Source organism: Takifugu flavidus, chromosome 7 (genome assembly GCF_003711565.1).
Source record: "Takifugu flavidus isolate HTHZ2018 chromosome 7, ASM371156v2, whole genome shotgun sequence".
Taxonomy (NCBI): Eukaryota; Metazoa; Chordata; class Actinopteri; order Tetraodontiformes; family Tetraodontidae; genus Takifugu; species Takifugu flavidus.
The window spans coordinates 14,198,297-14,225,667 of record NC_079526.1 but is presented as its reverse complement, the minus strand read 5'-3'; the positions used below and the strand labels follow the sequence as shown (position 1 = coordinate 14,225,667).

The 27,371-nt window shown below is 39.8% G+C and overlaps 1 protein-coding gene across 2 annotated transcripts in view; it reads right to left on the bottom strand.

The window, feature by feature from the left end:
• Positions 1 to 3,497: 3,497 nt before the first annotated feature.
• The window catches only part of LOC130529341 (contactin-associated protein-like 5), a 47,044-nt gene continuing 23,170 nt past the window's right edge, over positions 3,498 to 27,371 (bottom strand). For both annotated transcript variants that reach the window (XM_057039466.1, XM_057039465.1), the window contains exons 6-24: positions 24,235 to 24,410; positions 23,614 to 23,760; positions 22,234 to 22,501; positions 21,742 to 21,891; positions 20,822 to 20,993; positions 17,714 to 17,820; positions 17,487 to 17,606; positions 17,168 to 17,368; positions 16,148 to 16,310; positions 15,147 to 15,274; positions 14,351 to 14,521; positions 12,127 to 12,345; positions 10,574 to 10,813; positions 9,691 to 9,915; positions 8,586 to 8,719; positions 7,213 to 7,300; positions 4,857 to 5,069; positions 4,550 to 4,621; positions 3,498 to 4,176 (exon numbers count right to left, since the gene is read on the bottom strand). In XM_057039466.1, coding sequence (XP_056895446.1) covers positions 3,980 to 4,176; positions 4,550 to 4,621; positions 4,857 to 5,069; positions 7,213 to 7,300; positions 8,586 to 8,719; positions 9,691 to 9,915; positions 10,574 to 10,813; positions 12,127 to 12,345; positions 14,351 to 14,521; positions 15,147 to 15,274; positions 16,148 to 16,310; positions 17,168 to 17,368; positions 17,487 to 17,606; positions 17,714 to 17,820; positions 20,822 to 20,993; positions 21,742 to 21,891; positions 22,234 to 22,501; positions 23,614 to 23,760; positions 24,235 to 24,410 — 3,191 coding nt within the window. In that variant the 3' untranslated portion in view covers positions 3,498 to 3,979. The remainder of the gene's footprint in view (positions 4,177 to 4,549; positions 4,622 to 4,856; positions 5,070 to 7,212; positions 7,301 to 8,585; positions 8,720 to 9,690; positions 9,916 to 10,573; positions 10,814 to 12,126; positions 12,346 to 14,350; positions 14,522 to 15,146; positions 15,275 to 16,147; positions 16,311 to 17,167; positions 17,369 to 17,486; positions 17,607 to 17,713; positions 17,821 to 20,821; positions 20,994 to 21,741; positions 21,892 to 22,233; positions 22,502 to 23,613; positions 23,761 to 24,234; positions 24,411 to 27,371) is intronic.

Genomic DNA, 27,371 nt, shown 5'->3' with positions numbered 1-27,371 from the left:
CTGTTGAGCAGCCCATAACCACTCAGGGGACTTTGGCTGGGTTGTGCAATGCCGAGACCAGAAGAGCTATGCCGTGCTGCCTGTTGCTTTTGTTACGGTCAGCTGTCTCATTAAATTAAATGATCCAAAACTCACTCATTAAAACTTCAGTCGGCTGCTAATGATCTTTAGTTGTGAGTCTTGTAGTAATTCTTCATCCATCCATCCATCCATCCATCCATCCATCCATCCATCCATTTTCTCTTATCTTGGATGTTGTCAGAGATGAATAAATATTGTGCAGATCACTCTTACAGCACTAAAAGATTATTAGAAATCAGTATAGAAATCACAAATATAGGATGTAACTTGAATAACATTAAAAATGAAGTAGTTAATGAAGCCGTTCTCAGTTGGACAAGTTGAAACCTTATTTTACATCCTTTACTAGGAACAATGTACACATACAGGCAACATCTGGGACTTGTTTCCTCTCTATTCCCTCAGAGATTGGCCAAAATAAAATCAAATAATGCCCTTGACATCATATCAGATAGTATTAGTGGATGTTTTTTGTTACTGGGTGGCTTTGTTGCTATAGAAATATATAGATAACGTTAACCGTAGCGTCCAACAGGTCGTATACACATAAGAGATTACTATGGTTTAAGAAAAATTTATCGTATTATTTGAAATTTGTTCACCATAATGCCTCAACCATAGAACAAAAATCTGGAGTTTAACCTGAAAGAAATGAAAGAAATTTGTTGTGGTCCCTAAAGGGGTCACATTTACTCATGGTTGGGGTTATCAAACGCCTTTTATGGAACTTTGCATATTTAAATCGGCATCGTTTCACGTTTTGCTGCTGTGGACTTTAGATACCCTCTTCAACGAAGAGAAAAGAGAACCCAATGCATAGTACAAAATATTTAATACTACAATAGGAAGCAAAATAATGGATTTTGCACGTGAATTTTTGATTTTGTTGATTCGATTATTTTAATGAATAGATATATCCATTAAAGAGTATCTTGGTTGCGCTGTACTTGGATTTAGACCAATGTTAGGAGTCGCAGTTATGCTAGATAGAGAAAGCTAATGAACCATGAAAGTTCTGTCCTCCACGATGGAAGCCATTTATTAAAAAACATGTAAAAATGTTGCGCAGCGCCACTGCTTTATATTCCCAGTGAAAGGAAATATAGGGGATGAATTTCAAAATAGCACTAAAACACTGCACTTATCAGGTCAGTTCTATCCCATGGAATGATTTGTTGCATGTTCAGCCCAGCTGGATGAGCGCTGTCCAAATAGATGATTAATACCCACATTATACTTTATGTTGTGCTGTGTATTTTTGTAACATTCAGTCTGAGCTGGGTTTTTGTGTAACGTGGACAAATGGAAAGTAAACCAGGGGGATTTCTACCATTTCTTTTCAGTATATTGAATACTGAATCCCAGTGTATTTTTTGTTTTTGTCATTTCTGAGAATTACTAGTTGCTGATTGTTCCCCCTGGTGCTGGAGACGTGTTTAGTGTACCTCCAGAAGGATGGGAAAAGGGAGTTTTCCAAAAGCCCACGTTGCCGAAATGCATCTCTGAGATTTCAAAGCTATTGAAACTATTAATCCATCACTGGCTTCATGGCCTTTTCTGCTCTGACCTTGGGCCATAAACAGTGTTACTGATGTATTACAAGACCAGGCACTGAATAATTACACAGGAAGCGCAGGGAATCGTGCGCACCATGAGACAGAACGGATGTTGCTGGGTGGATGGGGATAAATACTGCATGTAATGTAAACACACTATTCCAAATGCTTCACTTGTTGCACTGAAAACCTTCCATGGTGTACCAAAGTAAACCCTTAAGTGCAGCATAAACATCAACATGCAGATTTACAGCTTATTTAACAGCACAACGTGTTACATCTGTAGATAATTTGTATCTGTACATTTTCAGTGGAGGTGTTTTTGTATTTTCTGCTACTCCTTACGCACATATTCTGCCATCATTGTGTATTGTTGTTTTTTTAAAAAAAATGGCAAGCTATGAATTATTCAGCTTTTGCTGTATCTTGTATCCAAATCTTCCACTTTTTCATTAGAAGTTGAAGTTGTCTGCCAGTGACCAATGAAACATTCATTTCATGCAGATTAATGTGACTGGTTCCTCTGCATACAAAGATGGGAACTAAGAGTAAAATGCATAGTAGCTGCAGCTCAATTTGCCACTAAAAGAAATTAAGCTGCATTCTGCTGCTTTCTACAACCATACCGCCATGATTTAAGAACCCAAATCACAGATATCTGCATTTCTTCTGACTAGTGCTGCTCTATGTGCATTTTTCTGATGCATAAATGTAACAGAGAAATACTTTTGATAAGCTCTTAAATGGCAACATTACAAATATTGACATTGTTTAAGATCAAAATAGCTTCAGTAAGAGTTTTCAAGGAACATTTGTTGTATTTTTATTAAGATCAAATTTAAGATTATTCTAGATTATTTGCTCTGAGGCATTATCAAAGATGGCTCAGTATTTTCCCGCCTAGTTTCCCAGCATCATCATGACAAACACAGACCATCAACTAACGTGCAGTTGTGTTCTTTTGCTGCAGGCTTATGAGATCGCTCATCATAGAAGAGTGCTTGGGATCGTCCAAAAGAGGGCGGAGGATAGAGATCCACCAGCGCTTTCCACAAACTGCACTGATGCCACCGTTTCTTCTGCATAAATTATTAATCGGCACTCCATTTAGGTGAGGACTCATTTATTCATTGCACCTGACACCAACCTTGAGAAAGCAGAGTTAACTTCAATTACGATGTGTGAGTCATGCATGTTTTAAGATTACACGCCACAGATAACAGTCTAAAACAGTCCTAATTTAAATTAAAAAAAGCATAATATAAGGAAAGAAAGTGATTTTTAACATCATATAGCAATTCAGTTCCATTCAGGAGAACTTTATTCATTCATTCATATTGGAAACAATAAGTTTGGTTTGAATCTTATTTCACCATTCCTCTTACTTTTATTCAGAATTCCTCAGATTTCATCCAAATCCCCATTCAAATCTGAGCTGCAGTGTTTTGAAACTGCTTGTTCCACATCTTTAAGCTGAGATATATTTTAAGACGAATCAAAGGTTATTGAATACAGTTTCATGTGTTTTCTTCAACGTAATCGTCATTGGTTGCTCATCTGTTCCTGTTTGAGAGAAGGATTACTTAGGAAAATTCAAACTGGTATTTTATTGAATAGCAGTAAAATTATGAAAAGCTCAAACTTGTTGATGACACTGTAAGACGGAACAACAGGCAAAACAGGCACCATTTTAAAGTGTACCACTTGGTTTCTCAGAGGCGTCACTGCGGGTTCACCTGGGATGCTTATTACCATCACAATTAACTCCTGAAAGGCTTTTAGCCAAGCACCTCCTCGTCATTGATCGTCAGTGTACAAATCTTTCTGAATCATTTTTAGAGACACACAGCTAACAGGAAGTGACAAAAGTGAAGCTTTTATTTTTTTCCACAAATAAAACCACCATGTAATATAAAACACTGCCACTTTTTGAACTCAAAGACAAAATGTAGAAGTTTAGTGCTTTAATTTGTGTTCTTATGTACAGACTAGTTGATGTTGCTCTGTGCTACCGCTGATCTAAGTCCTTCAGTGAAATCAAAGTCTCACGCTGACAAACATTCTGCATTTCATTCCATTGTCTTTGTAGAAAAAATTAGAATAATATATTTATAAATTAAAAAGTCTTAGCTTCAGCTTTGCTATGCAGTATCCTGCATGTTTTCTGGTATTTTTTTTTATTGTTTCAATATGACGAAATGTTTTTGACAAGCACAGAAATGACTTCTTAAAAATACCTTTAAAATAATGGGGGGGAATAAAGAAACATTTCAATTTACACGTCTGTGTTATTGACCGAGCTCAAAGCGATCATTTTCTGCTCAGGGACTTCAGGTCCCCTGCTAAATGAAATGTTCCTTTCGGTTTTCCGAGGGTGAGTTTTGGAGGTCAGCGTGGCTGCTGAAGGGGAACTCGTGAACGTCTTCAGAATGAGCTGCTTTGACTTCCTGGTTTCTATATGTCTCTTTCCTGCTGCAGATGAATCTGGCCATCAGTGCCAGAGCTCCCACGATGACAAAAATCACAATGGCGATCACGCCTTAAACACAGAAAACCACTGTTTTATTATCAGTCCATTATAGGCACGGAACCCTAATATAACATCAAAGTGAAAATGCTATAAATCAGTTGCTCATGGTTGTAATTTGATAAGCAGGTAGCGGGTTTGCCCAGTTTTTATCTACTGTCGAAATATTTTCAGATTACTTCTATTAAGTAAAGTGTGTTCTATTTAGATCATGGCTTTGCATTACATTGTGAAAAAAAAAATCCTCACAGATGACTACAGGGGAAATTCTGACCTATAACCAAAATGATTCTATCCTCCCACCACCTGTTGTTTGTTTGGTTTAAAATGTCAAAAAAAAAAATCTTTTTCTGTGATTAACAAGCCAACTGTTGGATGGGCTTACCTCCAATTAGAGCTGAATCAGTCCTGATGGTATTGACTAAAGGTTGTCCAGGATCCACTGGATCAGGTTGGTCTGTAAGGAGAGAAAAAAAAAAGTCCAAACATCCAAAAGGGAAAAAATTCTTTGAATTGTGAAAAAATCCAGTTTTCCACTGCTGTCTAACCGTTGTAACGCCATTTCACCTCGTGTGTTCACTCGAGGGGGTAATGAGCCAAAAAAGATGTTTAATGAACAGCTCTGACAAAAAACTGAACACACAGATTTGTTGTGGGGAGACAAAGAATACAAGTAAGAGCCTGCTCCTCACCTGATAAGGAGTTTATGGTCTCCTCCGCAGTGGGACTGACGGGAGAGGATGAGCCACAGCTGGACTGGGCCAATGGGCCAGAGACACTAACCAGGCTGTCGGGGTGCAGCAGAGCAGCTTTCACAGGAGTGATGGAGTTAAAGCGAACACCTGACAGACAGCCAGTGAACCCAAGAGAGGCCAGTTCTACCAAGTCTGCATCCAGCTCAGATTCTAACAATAGAAAGAAACACAGATGGCGTTCTAATCAGCAAGTTCAATTTACACCTATATAACTCAGCACTGAACATTTATCTCAGAAGACGAGGTGTTGAGGATAAGTGGTGTTATGCGTTTCTAATGATTATAATATCCTTTCTTTGATAATGCAGCCAAGAATAAACCTGCAAGAATATTTCCATTTGCTTCAGTGTTTTTAAGGAGTTTATTTCTAGAAAACTAGAATGTAGGGTGGTGTGCGCAGGCCACTGCTATCTCCACCCGACACGCAGGTATTAAAACTGAATGTTTATGTGCAGAATGATAGGCGCTATCTCAGTTCATCATCACAGAAAGTCATATTCCAATCTGGTTTTCACTTAACTCCCTAAAGCGAATCAGCAATAAACCCGAGATTATATTGATTGGCACCAAACCCATCCTGTCCAAATCCCACAACTTCTGTCTGTCCATCAAGTCTCTCCTGGTCAAGAGGCTGGGTGTCATCTTCGACTACACCCTCTCGCTGCAGCCTCACATCAGTCCCGTCACCGGGACTGCCTATTTCCACCTTCTTCACATCATCCACCTCCCCCCTTCTTCAAGAACTCCAACTGTTACCCATCCACCATCATATCAGCTTCAAAATACTGTTGCTCACTGCCCCCCCCCCCCCCCCCCCACACACACACACACACACAGTACATCAGAACTGTTCCATGCATCAAGTTCAATTATAAGAGTGCAGACCCTCAGTGGGCCAAAACATTGAGTGATTTTCCCAGAAGCTTGTGTAGAACAACCTGATTATGCATGTTGCAGAGAGAAAAAGGGGTTGCTCTCATGGTGCTGTTTGATTTCATTTCGTATCCCTGCCAGTCATTTATATCCACTCATCCATTTATCAGTGTTATTGACCAGGATTTGACTGAGATAATGTAAAACAAAGGCTATTCTGAGCCGCAGCAATTAACTTGACTAGGAATTACATACATAAGGCAGAACATGTGTGAACCTGATCAGTGCAAGATGAATGAAATAAGATACAAAAGCATGTGCATGTGGGGAAATGGTTTATACCACAGTCCCGCAAACCCCACATAGGCAGCACTGCCCTTACATCCACGGACAGAGAACTGTTACGCAACTGCTGCCCTTCCACCTCCACCACCCTCGTGCCACTACTTCACCGATCCGCTTCCATCATTATCCCCTTTCTCTGAGCTTCTCGGAGTCCATTAGTTAGGCTGATGGATGACAGCTCTGGCAGGGAATGACAGTGTAGCAACCACCTTGCCGTCTCTGTGATATTGATATGAGTGCACAGGTCCTCTGGCTCAGCAGAAAAAAGACTGGGTCACATACTAACATAAGTTGGGTCAGCGGATACATGAACTGAAAGCAAAAGATGGAAGGGCCAATGACAACAACAGCATCTCAGCGTACATCTGTGCCTTGTGTTGCTTGGTATTGAGCATGAGCTGTATTTGGATTTTCCCCAGAAAAAACAGTGTCCAAGTTAAATAAATGTAAATAAGACATAAAATGATCATCGGGGGACACTTTTTGGCCCTGACCGCATGAAGCCAGTTTATTGAAACCCATCCATCATACAGATTAATGAATTGTATATTCACTGCATGTTCCTGTCTCTTTTTTTCTAAACTATTTTCTCTCGCTCTCTGCTTCTCTGATAGTGCAGTAGGGAAAAAAGCAGTTAAAGGAATGGAGATTAAAATATCCGTCAGGAATGAGACACCCAGCAGCAGAAACATGGTTGTTATGCTGAATAGTAGGGTACCGACTCCAATCTTCTAATAATTTGTCCTCTTAAATCTCTCCTCATTACCATACAAAGTAAAAGACCATTTCCACAATGATGAGCATTAAATTGGAAGCCTTACACACTTACAGCTCTCAATAAAATGTATAACTCATTGTTTATACTACTTTGTCCATCCATACAGCTACACTGATTCTACAAGGATTAATTGGCATGGTTGACAAGCTTTACTAATTTTTAAAAGCTGTAGTGATATTATTCTCAATAGAAAAATGTTCTTATTCCCACATTACTGCAGTTTACATTAAATGGTGTTTATAAAGCATCGCGGCAGGTCTTTAGACTGCAGATTTCTGATGAAAGGCCACCACTTACCCTGTACTCTTCCTATGAAAAGCGATTTGACACTGTTGAATTCCATATCGGAGGTCAAATTGAAGTGCTCTCTGACTTCCCCATCAATCTGAAAAAACAGACATGCAAGAAGCGAAAGAGGCAGTAAAATTAAAATATCAGGTTTCAAGCAAAGGTGCTGGGTTGCTTGGCAGGGGACATTAAATGCTGAGGCAAGTAATTAGACATGGAAGGCTAATTTAAGGCAATCAGACAGTAAAGGCAGGAGCACCTTTTACCTGTTCCCTTTGGTAAGTTAACATTTTTTGATGATTATGATGCTCAGAGCTGCCAAAGAACCCTCTGAAAGACTTAAAAAAAAAGGCAACATGGGCCCATCCAATCAGTCAGGATATTTTCCTTTGGTAAAGTCTTTTTAATAGCTACTGATAGATTAGGAGGAGGCAGTTTATGAATACCTGAAAATATATGACTTTATAACCTTTCTTTGCAAGATCCTTTTGAACAAATGACAAACCGAGAGGTAATGAGTGGCATGTCAGATCCTGATAAAGTACTGTCTGCCACAGTTGAAAAGGAGGAATTGCACTACTCTCTTCAAGCTCATCATTCTGTTCCATCTAAACTGGGGCAGAAGAAATGGCTTTTCAAACAAGTGTGATGTCTTGCATGTATGGAAGGAAATCATAGTTGATATCTGTGAATGAAATCGCATAGATTGGTTCCAGCTTTATTCCTGAGGATCAGTGGCATTTTTCATTTAATTCTCATTCATATGAAAATTTGTCAAAGGTTTGGGCCACATTTGAAACCAAAACCTGAGTATCATTCTAGCTGAAACTGAAATTCCTGCATAAAGTCTTAAAACAAAGGTGGAATGTATGCCATGTCACCATGGAAAGAGAAAATTGGATTCCTCTGTGCTTTCACAAAGCAATCCATAGCTGAAAATGAAAAAATTGTTTACAGCACCGGGGGAGCACATCAGCCAATGCACAATCAAAACAGGGAAAAAAGCAGGAACATATATTACTCTCCATGATTCTGGAATGACTGCGAAAGGTGTTCTGCCAAAGAAAATAATCCTCGCTGCTTTTGAAGAAAAGGGCAACAGTTACTGAAGCCCAGCCGGTGCTAACAGCAGTGGGAAGTGTCACATTAAAGCCTCTTCAACGCTATGATTTGGGTGTTTCTCAACAGTCTTCCTGAATAACGAGCCCTGCCTCGCTTCTACTTTTGCTCTACAGCTACAGTATATCTCTAGTCCAGCAGCCACCTTTCAGCTGTGTATGGAAAACGGAACAACGTGGCCATGTCTGCAATGCAAGTCTCTTTTGAAGATGGCCTGTGTGTCACAGTGCTGTGATTTTTATATTTTTTCATTTTTTCTTTACCTGAACAGAAACGGTGTTTTCCAACCTCCTGATGCTCACTGAGTGGAGAAGTCCATCAGCCACGTTTGACACTCGGCTCCACAGCACCTCCACATCTTTGCTGCTGTGCAGCTTGTACCTCACTTCCAGCTCATCTTTGCAAACAGAAAAAAAAAGATATAAAAGATGTGCTGCCATTGACTCTAACGGATAATGTATACAATCCTTTTTAAAAAGGAACTGTATGTGTTTGTTAATAATATATAAAATAGGTCTCCAGTTCTCACAGCCTGACATAGAACAAATGTTATTGTACAGAGCAGCTAGTTTGCATTTCAATAATCCAGACTTTTAATTTACTTTAGAGACTTGTTCCTATTTTTTTTTCCAATGCTCACACAACTTTTCCCTCTAAGAAAAGCGAATCAGGGGCAATTCTAACAAAGCAGCAGGTCTTGATCATAAAAAACCTGCGTGCAGAGGCTTGCAGGAAGTATCTGTGTGCAGGAGATGTGACTGCTTTTACTGCAGTTTACGGCTTTAATACAGAGAATCCTCTGAAGAACCTGCGTGAAGCATCCAAAGAAACCTGTTTGGAGTTTCATTCTATACTTTCATGGTTAGGGTAGACCCTAACAACAAATACAAGTCTACTGGTCCTCATTTGATTCTGTCAGCAAAAAAATATGTATCGCTAATCAAGTATAACTTGAATTACCAAAGATTTCTTAAAAATTATTCATTTACAAGTTTTTCAGGTGTTTTTTTCCCCCTCTTTTCATTAACAGGTAATTCTACTTGTATGACGCAGACACCAGTAGTAACAAAATCCTATATTCTTGCACAGGAGTGATGAATTGCCTGCTTGCCAGCTGGAGAACTGTCTGCAGGGAGATGAGTGATGAAAATCTGAATAAAATAATCATATTGGAGAGCACAAAAGCGGGAAGGAACCCTGGTGACAACAAAATTATCATTTAATGATAACTGCAACAAATATTGTCTTTTAACCCAAAACTCTGCAGGAGAACTATTCAAATGATATTATACAGAAGGCATCATAAGGCAAATGTGAGCTTGGTAGGGAGAACCCAAAAAAAAAAGCAAGTTACTTCAGCAAACTCACCATAATCATTAATGAGCAGGGCCAAATACTCCCTGAAGTAAGAGTTGACGTAGAGCAGCAGAGCAGGACTCTGGCTGGTCCTGAAGCTCAGGGAGATGTTTTCTCCTCTCAGTGTCACATCAGAGTAGATGGAGAACGGTGAGACACTGTGGTTCTGACCAACTTCAGAAGGCTCCTTCAGGTTGTACGTGATGGACGTGCTTGACTCAAAGTTGGCTGCTACCTCTGAGAATTAGGAAGTTATGGATTTTATTCCAGACTGTTATACCAAATATGATAAAAATGCTTGGACTCAAAGTGTTAAGCTAAAATTTTCATGTTATATGTATAGAAACAGCTGCTAACTTCTTCTATAACCCTTCTCAGATGGGTTATATCGAAGAGGGCTTAAAAGGAACCACCTGTTGCAGGAGCCCGTTATTGCCCACTTTCCTTCTTAAAGATTACTGGAAATAAATACATTTAAAACACACTTCAGCTATTTCTCATGTCCTTAAAATTTACATGGATCACTTCAAATCAGGAAACGATTGAGAATTTTGCAGAGTCTGAGACACAAACTTATTAAATGTTCCATGCTAAATTATGCACAAGAAAATTGAATTTTCAAGGCAATTATGAGGGTGAATTACTTAATGAGCCAAGCCAGACTAATTTTAAATGTATCAGAGCTTCAAATGAAAATGATCAGTCTGAAGTGTTGTGCGTGTTGTCTAGAGAAGTTACCATTTTACAAATGGAAAACTTTTACAGCATATTTACTAGCATGGAAAACTTTTTCCAGCATATTTACTAGCATGGAAAACTTTTTCCAGCATATTTACTAGCATGGAAAACTTTTTCCAGCATATTTACTAGCATGAACTGCCTATAGAATATGTACCTTCATCACAGAAAGTCCCGATGTAGGCTGACTGGGCACAGCGGCAGGAAAAGCCACTGGGTTTCTCCACACATTGACCGTTGTTCTGACAGAGGGAACCGTAGCTGCTGCAGTGGCCCGGGCAGCCAGGCCGCACGCCTGGGGTGATCTTCGCTCGCTCCTCCAGGTCCAGCGTGACACCATTGAGCTGCAGAGAACGGATGCATCCCAGGAAGCCTTTTTGCCTGGATGCAGTTCCTCCTACAAACAGTCACCCAAACCAAACACAGCATTACTCTTTCATGCCCCTCACTTATAAAAATAAAATTAAAAAATCATTTTATTAAATCAAATCAATTATTAGAACACAAACGTAATAATAATAATAGAAGTTACCATTAAGCTTTTGGATTTTACATTTGGTTTTAGAAAATACTAAAAGAAAAATTCCCATTTATGCTGCATTGTCCAAACCATCAATGTATAATATTTAAGATATTTAACTATTTATTTAACTTGATCTGTGTCATGTGGGATACTTGTCCAACATTGATTGATGAACTGATGATTGTCTTAAAATCAAATTCTAAAGGTTTTGACTTGGTGTTTTTTCTGATTGCATATCGAACACCTGCATTTTTTTCTATTGAATTTGGAATTCCATAAGCCGGGTTTTTGAAACATAAGAAAATTCCAATCAAGCTACAAGTATCGCAGTAAATCACAAGTGACAACCACATGTTGTTAAGGCTGAGCAGCCCTGCAGGGTTTGGAGTCACTGATGGTTAACTGAATGGCTGATGAGCCACCTGCTGTCTGATATTCATTTCTTCAGCTAACAGTCAATTTTCACCAGGCAATTATCACTATAATACCACGATATAACCTCATTTGGGTGCTACAGTCTGTTCTCTGCAAAATTAGTTATGTTGCAGGTCCAAGCTGGTGGCTTCTAATTTCACATGCATGCGCATATTAATTTATGTCGTTGTGAATTTCCCTCCCAAATGGGAATTGTCTAGGTGTTACTCAGTGTCAGAAGGATTTTTTTTTTTAAATTTTGAGCCGCCCTCTCTATTATAAAATACCAGCACGAGAGTATGAAATTCAAATTAACATCCTTTTGATTTAATAATTAAAGGGGAAAAGAGTTGTCCGCAAGCATGTTCATTGTGTAGCTCACCAAGTATTCAGTCTAAAACACTCTAATAAAGTTCATTAAAACTGAGTTGGAAAAAAAAAACAGCAGGGATTTTTCGTTGCATCTTGAGAAACTAATATTGAAAAAAGGTTATTTAATGGATTAGCAAATAGTGTATAAAACGAAATGACAGATCTTCTGGATCCTCCTCTGGGAGTCTTCATAAGTACAGATTGAACTTTTGCCTTCTTAAACATTTACAATGCCATTGAAACTTCTGTTCAGGCAAAGTCAGTATTATAAACGTATTAGTCTTAATTCTAACTACCATAACCCTGTCTTGACTGAGCTGGAAAAAAGAAATCACAATTATGACACCAGCCGTAAAATTCTGACATTTGGACGACATTCAAGTCCTTGTCCTGGTTCTTACCTATGAATAATTGACTGTTGAGCTGCAAATGAATGTGTCCATCAGTGGGGGCCTGCTGCGTGGCGGCAGGGTACTCGTCGACACGTAGCGAAGCCTCTTTAATGTTCCGCTCAGCCTGCACACTGTGCCACCGGTTGTCATTCAGGGGGACGTTTGTTTCCACGCTCACCTCCAGAGGCCCGTTCCCCACATCAAAAGAGAAGACCACCTCCGAGGAGGCTAAAGAAGAACAACAGAACAGTTGCAACTCGCATAAGAGTGAAAGAACTTGCTAGCAAAACAACATTCATGATAAACACTCTCAAATGTAGACGAGTCTGTCCCCCTGAACTCTGATTAGCCGTCCCTTCCTGACCCTGCGAGATAACAGTGTTGACTGTGAGACGTCACAAATCCCTAAAGTCACTCCTAAAGATGTCACACTTCTGACTTTGCACAAAGAGAAAATGGTTCATCTTGAGTAATGAGGTTGACACCTTCAGCCACGCAGGATTTGAGTTTATTTTCAGAGGACAAAAAAGTTTCTACTAAAATAAGGAAACATGTCAGCTTCACTTCCATCAGTGTCTTAATGATCTGAATGAGTTTAATGAACTGCATCCAGCAATCAGTCAGCGTTTCTGGAAGTTTCTAAATCATCCCGTTTGAATAAATAGAACTGTTGTCGCTCTGGCTCCACGCGTGGAGCGCCACGTCCTCGTAAGGAGGGAACGTGAGCTAACAACGAGCAAACTTCAAAGTGATGGAATACTGAAAACTTAGACCTGTTAAAAATGAACACAAAGGACGAGTTGGACTTGATTTCCATTTTGTCATTTTGCAGTAAGCTTAAATGTATTTTCCAGCACCAACCCATAATTAGACCCACAGCCAGCGTGAGGAGTTTGCCAACACTGTGGGGTTCCACACGCTGCTGAAAAACACCTTAAAGTTTAGCCAGCTCCTTTGTGTTTTCAGGCTTTTCTTTAGGGCAGGTGGTCTAATATATTTGCTAACCAATGTATGTGACTTCCTTTAACATATATGCATATTAAATGTTGTGTCCCACTGGGAATAAACTCAAATTCCAAATCTAGTCAGGCAGTTCTGTACTTGTTACTCTGTGCAGCAAACTCAAATAAGAACAGTGACATGAGTCTGTTCACAGGTAACAAGTGGGCCTGTATGTACAATAACGTTGACAACAAACAAACAAACAAACAAACAAACAAAGGCCATGACTGGATGACTCGCCAGAGACGTGGGATGGTTCTGAAGTCTGGCTGAATAATGACTGCTAATGACTTAGTCTTTCTTTCGAACAATAAAAATAGATTCACTCAAGGTTTCCAAATGCAAATAGAGAGGAAGATTCCTGCATATCTCTTTAATTCCGCAGTTTGTTTTCACCTGTAATGGTTTTGTAAGACAGACGTGAGGATGTAGAGTGTTAGGAAGGCCAATGTTTTGTCTCTGTGGAGTCAGGATAGACAGCGCCAGAGGCCTTTAATCACAAGCTGGCGTACCCCAAAGTATACTCCGCTTCATTTTCTGACATTGTTGCAATAAATAATTCAAGAATTAATTAAAGAAAGAAAATTCAAGATTTAAAGTCTGAATTTGTTAGGCAACTAATTTAATAATGCAGATTTAAAACTAGTTGATCTACAAGAATGAACATGCATGCAGTCTAATCCTGGGTACATCAACATAGTAAACAAATAATGGAGAGTTGGAATTATGCTCTTAAGAAAATCACCATAATGCCTGTTTGTCATTCACTGCAGATAGAAATGTTCCAGCTATTCTATGAAGTGGACAAGAGCTCTGATTCCTGTATGCTATAAAATTTAAAAGAAAATAACCTTTTCAGGTACATGTATCTCCTTCATTGAATAATCCAAATGAGTGTATATTGTATATTCCATAGGGAGACACTGTCTCCTGACTCACAGCAATTTCATTTTCCATTTTCCACATCACACTTCTGTAATTTACATACTGAACCCTGAATGAGTTTCTGTTTTCAGGTTTAAGGTGAACACTGAACAATTTCTCTCCATTCACGGATACCGTAAATGTGCAAATATTAAAATAAGAAAATATGGATATGAAACAAACAAAATATGTACCATGAAAGCGGGGCTTGATGGTTTTCATTGGTGTGCAGTCTTCAACACTTTAGAACCACATCTGAGTTGACAATACTGATCAAACAGCGGAATGCTAATTAGCTTCTACTTACATCTGAGTTCAATTCGGATGAAGTCCTTGATGCCCAGATTTTCCACGAAGACCCCAGAGGAAGAGGTAGTTTTAAACAGGAACGAGATGTCAGCATTCAGCTCACCGTGGAAGGTGGGGAAGTGAAGATAAGATGTCTCCTTGTCAAAAAATGCTGCATTCCAGAAGCTTTCTAGAATGAACAAATGCCTTTTGAACTTCTAGAATCCTTCATTGTGTCTTTTTATTTCCTTTTTTATAAAACTACAACTACTACGCAGGACAAACATTTAAAAAAAAAAAAAGTCATTACAGAGGCTGTATAATTAAAATTTTGTTGTGAACAAATGAAACAAAGGCCCAGCTAATTATCCAAGAAAGGCATTCAATTTTCCCTTTTATTTATTTTATTTCCCTTTATTTAGTTTATTTCCACTCATAAATCAGAAAGCAGAATTAGATCCAATTTAGGAAAAACACATCACTTACATCAATATGTGAAATGTGAGGGAATTTTATTTAAATTATTTGTTATAGTAATTATTAGGTTACAAATTGAAGTATCCCATTTTCCAAGTGTCAGTGTGTATACAATCAGAATAAGCCCACTGACAATTAATAGATAAGTGACTTTTAAGACCAAGGCACTTAAGCACCCTCTAGTGGCAGACTGCAGTAATGGAAAAAGCCACGCAACTTAATGGCTTAAGGGAATATTTGGCTGGAACAGGGCTTGTTCTTTTTTTTACTTTTTTATGTTACTTCTTTCACAGCATACATCAGATGCATACTGACTATTTGCATGCCTATGGACTTACTGTCTCCATGGCAACGAAGGGGTCCCACCTTGTAGGCAACCTCTGAGCCCATCCTGTGGATGTCACCCAGCACTAAGGACCTGACTGGGAGGGTCTCCTTATGAGTGACCAAACCCGAGTCATCAGTCCTGGAGAAAATGAAAAAGGGTGTATAAAAATGAAGAAAAGGGAGGAACCAAGGGGGATAGGTGTAAGAAGAAGAAGGAATAAAGTCAGGAAAAAGAGAAGGAGGGGGAGAAGTGGAACAAAGGAAGGAAATGATAAATAAGCACAGACAGAAAGATAAGAGGACAAGGATTAAAGATTAAAAGAAGACGGGTGGTGAGGCATGGGAAGGTACAGAACAAGCGTAAAATGCAAGACATGATGAAGGGTCAAGGATAAGAGGGAGATTAAAGTGAAAAGAAGAAGAAAGGGAGAAGAAAAATCACAAGTTTGAGGGGGCATATGATTTAGTTAAAACAGGAGCAGCACTTAAACACACCTGAATTCAAACTAAAGAAAGAAGCAATGTGTTTTTTCCTCGACCAATCTGGTGGAAGTTAAAAAGCAAATGAAGCATTTCACTGCAACGTGCTGCACAGCTAACGTCTTATGGAATCTTCTTTTTGATGAAACGTAGGCTGAGTCATTCATGGGAACATTTGTCACACTGCTATGTTTCAGTTTTTAACAGAAAGCCTGGTTGCTAGGAAATTAGTAAATCCTTGTAGGCGGACCACTGATGAATCTAATGACAGTGTTGACAGGAGAAAATCTATATAAAACTCGAGTAGGAGTCACAGATTTAGGTGGAGAGATAATAAAAAGGACCTTTGGCAATGTAGACTGGCTGTACTGTTTACAAGTTGACCTAAATATAAATATGCTTATAGTCTGGATGAAGACCAATAAGCAAATCAATCCCGCTGAGGTTTTCAGACAACTCCGAGATTAACTTAAGGAACTATTTGAATTAAAGACTTTAAGGGGAAACATTTTTAAATAATAGAGTTCTGTACCATTGATCATAGTCGGCATCACAGTTACAGAAGTGATTGGAATCCAAACAGTTTTGCTGCAGGCCACAAGCGCACTGATGGCTTCCAGGCTGAGCCCCACCCCAGAAATGCTGGACCTGACCTGGAGCTGGGCCTCCCACCCACCAGCTGAACGGTGCACCCTCTGGAAAACACACACCACATGAATCCTCTTTGGGCACGCAGTCACACAAATGAACCAATTTGTCCTTAATTTGGCATTTTCAAACGCTCCTCTTCAGTCTGAATAATTACACCCATGCAATCATGTCGGAATGAACACTTAAAACTTAGAACACAAATGATTTTCTCTTTCATGTAACTTTTCTGACAAGTGGGCTTTGACGTGCGGTGTCTTACACGGTAGGTCAACACAAACCGCTCAAGAGCAAGAGCCCTTGAAATGTAAGCCACTATCTTCAAAAGACAAGAAGACAGACATCACCGTTTTGGATAAGTGCCCACTGACGTTTAGTAAAAATGTATTATTTACTCGAATGAAGCGATGGAAACTTTAGAGTGCCTCAGCGAGGTGATTGAGGAGAGAATGCACAAAAAGCAATTGTTTTAATTAGCTATTAAATTGAATGAATCAATCCAAAGCAATTTACACCTCTGTTCTCTTGCTCTAGATGGGTCCCTCTGAGTGAGACAAGCCCGCTTTACAAATCAGTTTTGGTTGCCACTTACTACACGTGACCCTTTTTTAGCGACACTGTGATGTTCTGTGCCTGACTCTCCACCCAGGCTAAGCCAAATGTCTTTGTTCCTCACACACCATTACCCACAATGAACTAGGAGACAAAACAAAAAGCATCAGCCACTTCAGGCCCAATTCCAAACCGCTCTCCGTTCTGGGACCGCAGCTAATCATTTGTGTCAACCAACATGCATTAGCATTGCATTATAATGCTGCTTCCTTCATCTGGTAGAATGACAAGAACGTCCCGTAATACACTCAGAAGTCTGAGTTAAAAGAGGGTTCCAGACGCTTCGTCTTGCCTTGCGTGTTGAAGAGGCGTGATTTTCTGCAGCGGTGGGACAGTTCTTGTTCACAGCGGTCCGACTGGCTGATGATGGCCGCCAGCTGCTGCTCTCCAGACGTGTAGTTGAAGTGGATAAAGTGTCGTTTTGTCTCAGGAGACATACGCACGGTGGTCAGCTCTGTGTTATTGTGCTGGATCACCATCCATGTCCTGTCCTCTGAGTTGGAGAAAAGGCCAGAGGAAGTGAGGTTTATAGTTTTCTTAAATGTTTTCTCTTTTAAAAAGGTTAATCACACTAAGAAAAAAGGCAAAGTGTGCAAATCCTGGTGTCCTACCTGTCATGTTACAATAGACGAGCTGGGGGTTTATAGGGCCGCTGCCGTCCACATCGACGTAATAAAGTCCTGATGTGTTACCTCTGTGTTTGTACGCCTCACATGACTGCTCATATATTGCTGCGACAGACAACACGTTGAATTCATTAAAGGGTGGGTGACTTCACTCACACCCCATTTCACACCATTCCACCATCGGGTTTAAAACCCAGCTGACGGCTGCTTACAGCTATGGCAGGTGGCTCCTCGGTAGCCACTGTCGGAGCAATTACAGTAGAAGGTGCTCCATGACTGCGCACATCTACCGCCATGTTCGCAGTGGCTGGGAGAGCACCTGAGAGGCATGAAGAGAAAGACACGAAGACAGACAGGAAGAAAAGAAATCTGTCAAAATTTTTCCCCTTAAAAGTTCCAAAAAGATCCTTGTATCAGACAGACACACACCGCTGTTTGGCAGGTGTTGAGAAGAACCTTCACAGGCAAGCAAGAATGTGGTGAAAAAATCTTAACAAATTTTGAAATCCCATCCATTTATATTAAATTTAACATTTTATTTGCCTCAGACACTTTTCACTGATTTACAGAGGGAGACACATTTAAGCCACCGTTCCAATAAAACACAACCTTTACTCCTAAACTAGCTGGTACAAGTGCAACTACCAACTAAGTGCAGAGCGGAGGGAAGAGGGATATAAAAAGGAGAGAGGAGGTGAAATTTATCCAGACTGTCTTTTAAAAAATATGTTTTCAATCTCTTTATTTTCCTTTTTTTGACATAAAAGTCTATTTCAGATGTACAGCCAGATTCTGCGTACTCCTACCACCTGTTAAGTCTTTTTTTAAAAGATGGCTTTTCTAAATAGCTTCTCCTCACTAACTTATTTTCCTGTTTACACAGACAACATTTAAATATAATCTGATGTTTTGCTTCATAGAAAATGGCCAGAGATGACTTTCAGGTTGCAGTATTTGCTCTACACTCTATATGATCAAAATGTTCTGACACCTCAAGTCTATAACTTTGAATTTTTTATGAGGATGAATAGTGCATTGGAATCTGTAGCTGGAACGCCTCTAAAAAGACTCTTCTGGACAGCATAAAAATGAAGGACAGAATTTACACTTTACTTTAAAAGGTGCAGAAATTGGACACGTTGGAAAAATCTGGTTTTAGGGCGAGAAGCATGAACTGCCTGGATGATGATGAGTGAATATAACATAACATGAATGCTTTAGATGTGCTGCTAGTCAAGCCAGAGCCAGGCAACCTTTGATTCCAATGTTTATGGCTGGGTTGAGCCAAGACCTGAGTGCTCACAGCCCCTACATTAGACGCTATATCTATGCTGCTCTTGGGATTTTCTTTATGCAATTACAAACTCCAAATTTGTAATTCCAAAATTGTCTCCTGATTAAACTCAGGTGCTCTAAATACCATCATTTCATGATTGAGCTACATTTTTTTGTAGCCTTATATTTTGTAGCCTGTTTTCTTAGAGCCTTGAAAGGAATGCCTGGAGAAAAGAGTTTACCTTCGCTGTCAGAGCAGACGCTGCAAGAGCAGCCAAATATGAGGGCATCCGCTTATGATGACTAAATGTTTCAGGACTTGAAATTTCTAGATTTCAAAGGCTTTTGTCAGCTAAGATTCTCGGAAGGGCTGGCTTTGAGAAGTATCCTTTGACAGTGTCCTGAAATAGGGATGAGAGGGTTTGTTTCCACTGGCCCTGCAGGTTCCCTCTCGGGCCTCTGCAATCTTTTTAGTTTGTGCTTGGCTGCACTTGGGCTCCAACTAAAAAATGATCAAGGGAAATGAAACAAAGACACGGGCCAAAAGATGCATTGACACATAAGCACAACAACAAAAGAAGACCTTTGTGACCCGAGTTTATTTTTATTTAAGGGTGTATGTTTTGACAATGCGCATCATTAGGCCTCCAGGACAGGGACAGAACCAAAGAATAGATGCTTTCTGACAGCTTAATCTCTTTCACTTCTAAACATACACTCCTGTGAGGAGTGAGAGGTTGTCAGGTAGGAGAACTGTGTGCAGGAACGTCTGACATTTAGATCTCCAAATGTTGCCAGGAAGGTGTCAGCATTTTCTGCAGAACTCGGTGGAACCTGTGAGCCTTTAGCTCATCCATGAGTCCCGTTCAACTTTAGTTGCTCTCGGACTCTTTATTTTAACAGCGTAAATAAATTGGGTTTTACTGATATGATAGACATTTAATGTGGGACTTGAATATCGCACCTTTGTTGACCTGTGCAGGATTCAGAGGCAGGTATAAAAAAAACCAACTCCTTGACCGTATCTGCTGTACAACTTGGTCAATATTCACATTATGCTTGTACAGATAATGTCTCCGTGATATAAAATGACCTCTTGGTGCTTTTTAATCCACTAAGCAGCACATACAGAACGTCCTTCAGTCTCTCCTCAAGGGAGCATTTAGGTGTAACAACTGTGTTAAGTGGCTGTAATGGGAGTCTTGGATTAAAAAAAATAGCTATCAGTGCTCCTCTTTCAATCCCAGATTCCTCTGGTGCCTCAGGGAGGGATTTTTCCCAGCATGATCTCTTTATTTGGTGTTACAAACAAGTTCTTGAGCCATCCCACAGAGACAGTCAGGATTTGAAGACTGACATTAACTGTAGGTGAAGGAGGAGTGTTGGATTGTGAGAAATACTCTCCTCTGAAACTTTCCTTAACCTTGAGTTAAAAGTCGGTGAGTAGCCTGGTAACTTGTATATTTTAACATTTCATTAATTCTTAGATAAGGTGAAGGCCATTAAAACTAGTATTTGACATTCACCTTTCATTCAGAGCAATACAACACTAAATGTGTAATTTATGTCAGAGACTTTCTGTGTTGTACATACTAATAGCATAACACACCTGACACCGAACACACACACAGATATTTATTTGGAATATCTTAATAGTGATATTTGAGGTTTTCATTCTGTGTTGACATCTGTCAAGTCGAGCCAATTTGCTCTGTTTAGTGTGGATCTCAGTGGCTCAGTCTGTTGCACAACGTCGCCCCTGCTGTGAAGATCAGCAACTAATGAAACATTGAAAAAAGAAAAATCTCCACAGCAGCCGGTCGTCATCTCGATATATAAACTGAATGTAAAGAAGGGAAAGAGGGCAAACCCACGAATGCAACAGACAGCGTGCATGTGACATCCACTCCAACATACTGTAGGTTCCCCCAGCAGAAGAGCATCCATCCATCCATCCATCCATCCATCCATCCATCCATCCATCCATCCATCCATCCATCCATCCATCCATCCATCCATCCATCCAATAAATTATGGAAACAAACCTGTCAATAATTCCACACATATCGATCTGCAGGTAGCTATAGTTTCCCAGGAGCCTTTGCTGCACCATGAGAAGGTCGACAGGTTGCTTATCAAGGGCGAACTGACGCATGCAGCCTTGAAATCCTCTGAAAGGGCTCCGACACTCCGCAACGCTCTCCTGATGGGGGCAACCTAAGAAATTCAGCGAGAAATTCAGTGACCAAGGGGACAGTTTATGTATCAAAATTGATTTACTTATCATTAAATGATTGGTTTATCAAAATCAAGGCAGTTAATGGTTCATTTTCCCGACTCTACTGCAGTGCTGTGATGACTACTAGACCTCTCAAACAATGTCAGTGGTATCCATGAGAACTTCATGGTAGATGAAGATTGGGTTGGTTTTTTTGGACCAATCCAGACATGCTGCTAGAGGCTCCACGGAGCTCTAATTAGAGTAAGTTTGTGTTGCCCTTCAGGGATGCACATCAACCCCTCCCACCTTTCCCTCAGAGGAAAAAAGAATACATGCGTCATTCTTTCAGCTCCAAATAAGATTATAATGTAGCTGTTTTCCTCGTGGCAATGACACTGATGCATTTCACTTTAATGAATTCCAGCTGTAAGTCACTTTTGAGAGAAAAGGCATTAAGGGAGAAGCTTTCAAAAAGGCAACAAAGGATTTTGAAAAATGGAGGAATTTGTGACAGGAAAGGAAGAGCAGAGGAGATAGTCAACAGGAAATGTTGCTGCTTTAGGTCATTGATATGAATACTCTTAAGGCAATAATTACTAAATGAGTAATGTGAAATTACTCTCCATTCATTTTTATATCCGTAGAGGGGAAAACACCAATACAACAGAAGCAACATCATCATCATCAACATCAACAAAGCCCTTTATATCAGACTGATGGACAGAAAAATATAGGAAATCTTACCACCAAAGAAGATCTGAGTGTTAGCAGTTAGAGGAAGCGGGATGCTTATTTGAGCAGTGGCGCCTTCGTCTTTGTCCACTGTTATGCTGAGATGATCTTGTCCAGAGTTCAGCTCCACTGAGTGCCACTGACCATCATTCAGACCAGAACCTTCAATCAAATACAGACACGACCGAGAATGCTAATCAGTGGAGATAAAAACGCATTTGTAATTTTAACTGTTTAATATTTACATGTGTTCTGGATTGATGTCCCATTTCATTAATTAGTTACTTGATTACTAAAATCTCCGAATTTACCAACTCAAACACAGTGGATAAATTAGACATTACACGTTTGCTGTATTAACAGTAGCCACAGGTTAATATTAAACATCTCTGTATTTTTCCCAGACCATAAATGGGTACTTTCAATGGCCCTTGTCTTTAACAAGCGTCTATTGTCCAAAGTCATAGCATTTTATAATTTTGACGACAAAACTGATTGTCTGACCTGCGCTGAGCTCCAGGTGTGTCCCATCAGCCTTACTGACCCGCAGGCGAAGTCTGGTGTCATTCAGATACAACCATACCGAGCCCTTCTGCTGTGGGAGCTCAAAGGTCAAGAGGAGGCCTGCCTTGTTCCACGTCCGGAACTGCAGTGCCAGAGAAAGAATCCCGGACGACCACGACGTCAGTCCTGGCAGCTGGAGAAAGCTCTGGGAATCAGTGAACGTCACAGCGATGGAACCTGGCTCAGCACAGGAAAAGGTCACATTGCCCTGAGAAAAAAAGAGAAGCATGATAATGAAAACTATCCGAAAACATAAATATGCATTAATTGTGGAGGGTGGCGCAATTTGACTGGGTGTCAGAGAGGTCTCATCAGGTCCTCTCTGGGAAAGGACACATGTATTACCATATTGATGTGAGAAGATGGGCTAAGGTATGCCAGGCAATCTAAAGCTTCAGGATCGCATAGATTTGTACTTGGGCCACATTGCCGATGTTCTTATTTCCTGATGATTGTCCCCTAGCAAATGGTGATGGAGTATGTTTCAGAACAATCAAAAGTTCAGAGGTTTTACCTTTACATTTACATATTACAACAGAAAAAATCTATATGGCCTAAGCATCCCATATATAATGTATTCAGGGAGTACCCAAATGTGATATCTACTCTCACTCTCCCAATCTTCAGAAACATGAAATCCATCAACTGTGATAGTGTAGCATTCATCAGAATCTCATCGCCCACCATCTCCATTCATCTTTCATCCATGATTAATTCTTCTTCTAAGTCTACTTATCTTTTGTCGTTCTTGCTTTGGGCTTTCTAACCACAAAATGTACAAATAATGACATTGTTGATAATGAAGGAGATTATGAAGATGCTAACGACGATGATGAGGATGATGGGCATGAAAAATAAAAGGGACGATGAAGAAAATTATGGAAATAATAGCTGTGGCGGTGACCGTTAATATAATTATGACTTTAAGGAAAGAAAAAAGGGAGAAAAAGAAGAATCAACTTGCTCTGCAGCAGTTGAGTAAATGTGATAATAATAAATAAATGATAACCCGCAGGACAAAAACAAGATGAATTGTTTTTATCATGAGGGATCCAAAGTGACACTTAGAGAACCTTCTATAAGGCCAAACTTTTAAAAGCCTAATTACAAAGACTCAGACAGCCCTTGTGGGCAAAAAATATTTCAACATAACCATCTTTAATCTTCCTCAAAGCTTCAAAGGTTTAGAGTTACCTTGTCTCTAATAAATATCTGTTTGCACTGTTGATTCAGCAACAACAGAGTCATCAGAAACGGTAAAACACTCTGATGTGTCAGAAGCACTCAGAATAGCTTTTAGCTGCTGGAACAACCACTTACCATGACAGAGACCTGGTGGTTATTCTTTTTCGCCAGGTCTATCAGGTTGAGGTCATTGTAGATCAAATTTTCCAGGCAGCCATGGAAGTTCCTGCTTGACAGGACTGGTTTCTGCAGCCCGTGGCTCTGGACAGCTCCCAGACTGAGCTTCACAATCAAATAATGCACATTTACAGCAATGTGAGTTACAGCATGTAAAAAAAAGAACATTTGTAAATGAAAACAGCATTTGAATTTGATTTGCATCTGTGGACTCCACAATAGTAAGTCTTCTTACCACCAAGAAGGATCTGTTTTTTGTTACAACTATCTGTTGATTGATGGTTGGATTGATTAGCCTGATTATACATGAACTGCTGTATGAATTTGAATGCCATTTTGCCAGGAGGGGTGTACAAGCCAATTAAGGTTAGCAAGGATTTTCATCAACAAATTAAATAAAACTGGTGAACCCTGACGCAAAATATAATATAAAATAAATAAATCCAAAAATGTGACACTGTTTCTACATAAACAGTGATTACACAATTATTTTGTAACCAACCGATGGCTCGTACATTGTTGAATGGGCATGAAGATATAGTTCGAAGGAGCGCCATAGTGCCATGTGAAGGTTCTTACCTGGTGAATGTCCCACTGACTGAGCTCATCTGGCACCCGAACCTGAAGAGTATTTTTATCCACAGTGAGGTTGAGATGAGAGTTGAGCCGCTCCAGCTTTACATCGTGCCAATGAAGGTCATCTAACAGGCTGCCCAGTGATGCAAGAAGCTGCCCCCCGGAGAAAGAACTCAAACCTGGGAACAAATTTTTAAAAAAACATTTTGAAGTCCTAAAGAAAACAGCAGAAACTCTCTGAAATTGTCTCTACAATTTACTGTCATCAAGCTGCATCAAGTACCTGAGACACGATCATTCGATCGTTCAATGAGGGATCAGAGTGATTTACTAATGCCAGGCTTCTAACACTGTAAAGAACACTCTGAAACACTCTGAAACCTGGAGTGCCAAATTCCCCCCGCTATCACATCGTCTTGCAGCTGGAGTGTTGCTCTTTGAAACCTATTTTGGGAGAAATCTGAATCACCTGCAAGACACAAGGACAAAGTCCTTGTACCCCAGGGTCCACGTGGAACCGTACTGTCTGGATAATTGGTGTTTATATAAATCTATGAAGATATATTATACCTGAAAATAAATGTAATGATGTACCATCCCATCTCTGAACTCACTATTTCCTTATATCGACTTTAATCACACACCTAAGGAGGAGAAACGTGAACAAATGCTGGACTTTGCAAAGGAAAACCTGGGGGGATTTCTCATGTGTGATTGAACCAAAGTGGAAAAGTTGTGGACACCTCGCTGCTTCAGTGGAACATTTCATCTCTGTTTCTGAGCACTCCTCTACGGTCAGAGAGGAGAGAACTTCTGCTGACAGGAAATATAACAGAGGGAGGAAGATGCACTGAGTCATTAGTTATGAAAGATGAGAGATGTTGCACACAGTGAGAAAATAATATTAGTCCGCATCTTTGTGGCACCCAAGCTGGGAGGGGATGACTTCATATGGCATCAAACATAAAAAAAAGGCTTCATCTATGCAGATGGTGCCAAGTCTGCAGTAACATTCCAAGTTGTTTGTTTCCAAACAGTGACAGAGGTAAATTCAGAGTTAATGTTGGTGATCAGGACTTGCTTCATTGAGTGATGAGATCAACAATTTAATGGTAAAATCCATTTGTCAGTAATGAAACAGCCATAAAAGCTTTTGCGCAACATGTTATTGCATTTTCATCCGAGCTGGTTCTCTTTCCTCCTCTCAGAAACAGAAAAATAGGGCTGAGTATTACTTGCGACTCAGTATAATCAAATCTCATTTCAACAAAGCATATCTTCAAGGCTGTTATAATTGCAATAAGCCAAAAATTGATGTGCACAGTTTGCACTATTTTATCTGCAGCACCCACCAGCTGGCTTTTTGGATTGTACGTCTCAATCAGAGACGGCACCGTGGTTTCACTTTTACTGCATTTGTTAATTGCAGACATTAAAGTTGGACAGAGTGGTAAATTGTTCTCTTCCTCCTCCTCTGTTTTTTCTCCCATACAATATAGAAATATCTAGAATATATTCTATCATAAATAAAACACACATTTCTTTTAAAATAGTGCCAGCTGTTGGTTAACGTTAAACTGTATTACAGTGCAGATATTTCTGAAAACCCAAATCCCTGCTTTCAGTCTTACCAACATAAGCTTTAGGCTGAGATCATTTCCTCCCGACTCCAGCTTCCTCCAGACATGACCGATATAAGAGCATTTCTCATTTGGGTCATCTAACGAGGCGATATATATTCGGAATATGAGGACATGCGAAACAATTCAAAGGGAAAACATTTACACTTAACTTTCACTCATGAAAAACACTGCCTGCTTCCTATTAAGTGTCAGCCTAAATTTCTCTCTTCCTTCTACGCTTTCCCGGCACTCCTGTAAGGCAATAACTGCCTGATTTATCCATGCTGAGCTGACTTAAATGGAATGTTCTTGGGGGTCTCTGCTCTCCACCTTTCAAGAGCCTACAGCTCCCGGGGCAATAGCACCTTATCATATTCTGTCTGCTGGTCCATTATGACTCTGTACTTATGCTTTAAATCTGTTTATGAAGGACGACAGTGATGGGCCTTACTGTTATAATAGTTTCAATATTTCACTGTCACATGATGCAACTATCTGAAATATGTCTTGCCTATAAAAATAATGTTCTCTCGCATAAACCACTTGTCACCTTTAGTCACAGCAGGAACAGGGCCTGTTCAAAGAATGTAATTGTTGTGTCATATCTTTCTCTTCCATCTTATTCAGCATGTATTTGCTATCACAACATTTGCGAGTGGCTGTTTTTATGTAAATGTGCTAACAGCATGTTCAGGGTGTATTTTTTTATGGTGGCACAGAATATTTAACCTGATATAGGAGCTCACAAAATGCATTTCTGTCCCATTTCTGTAACCAAACACACATGATAACATGAAGTATGGTTTTAGACATTTATTCCGTAGTATCCCTATATTGATATTAATGCTAAATCTGTGACATTTATTATACCAATAGAAGACAATTAAAAACTAAAATGAAAGCTAGCCTTGGGGTTTGTGTGCAGCACACTATGCAAATCCAAATCTGAAGTGCTGAATGGTTTCTTATGTGAACAAACAAACTAGCAGCATGTTGTCATTGCTGATGAAGAGGCACAGACAACAGGTTTTACTTAACATGCAGGTCAGCCTGCAAGTATCCTGAGTATTATTCAGCCAGCAGTACTTAACACCATTCAACCAGAAGACACTGCGGCAGCAGACACTCGCCCCTCTGTGTATTTACTACGGAACATTACAGGTTTGCAGTGACAGCTCACAATTGAGCTAAATTATGAAGCAGCCGGCTCCAGCACGGGAAACTGACATTTTGATGAATGTAAAACAGAGAGGAAATTACATGGTTTTGGAGCACAGACCTAAATCCTAATGAGCCACACGATACCTTTGCACTGTTTGAACAGACACACAAAAAAGACAAACCACACTGGTATTTGTTTCGTAGCCTGTCAGTCTTTTCTGCTTTCATTCATCATTAATTTAACACATCAGTCCATACTGAGCCCTTTGTTTTCTTCATTTATAAGGCATAAACATGATCCCCAATGGTCAGAGCTAGCCATCGTGAGCCTGCTCTTAGATCTTCTCCGTCTCATCT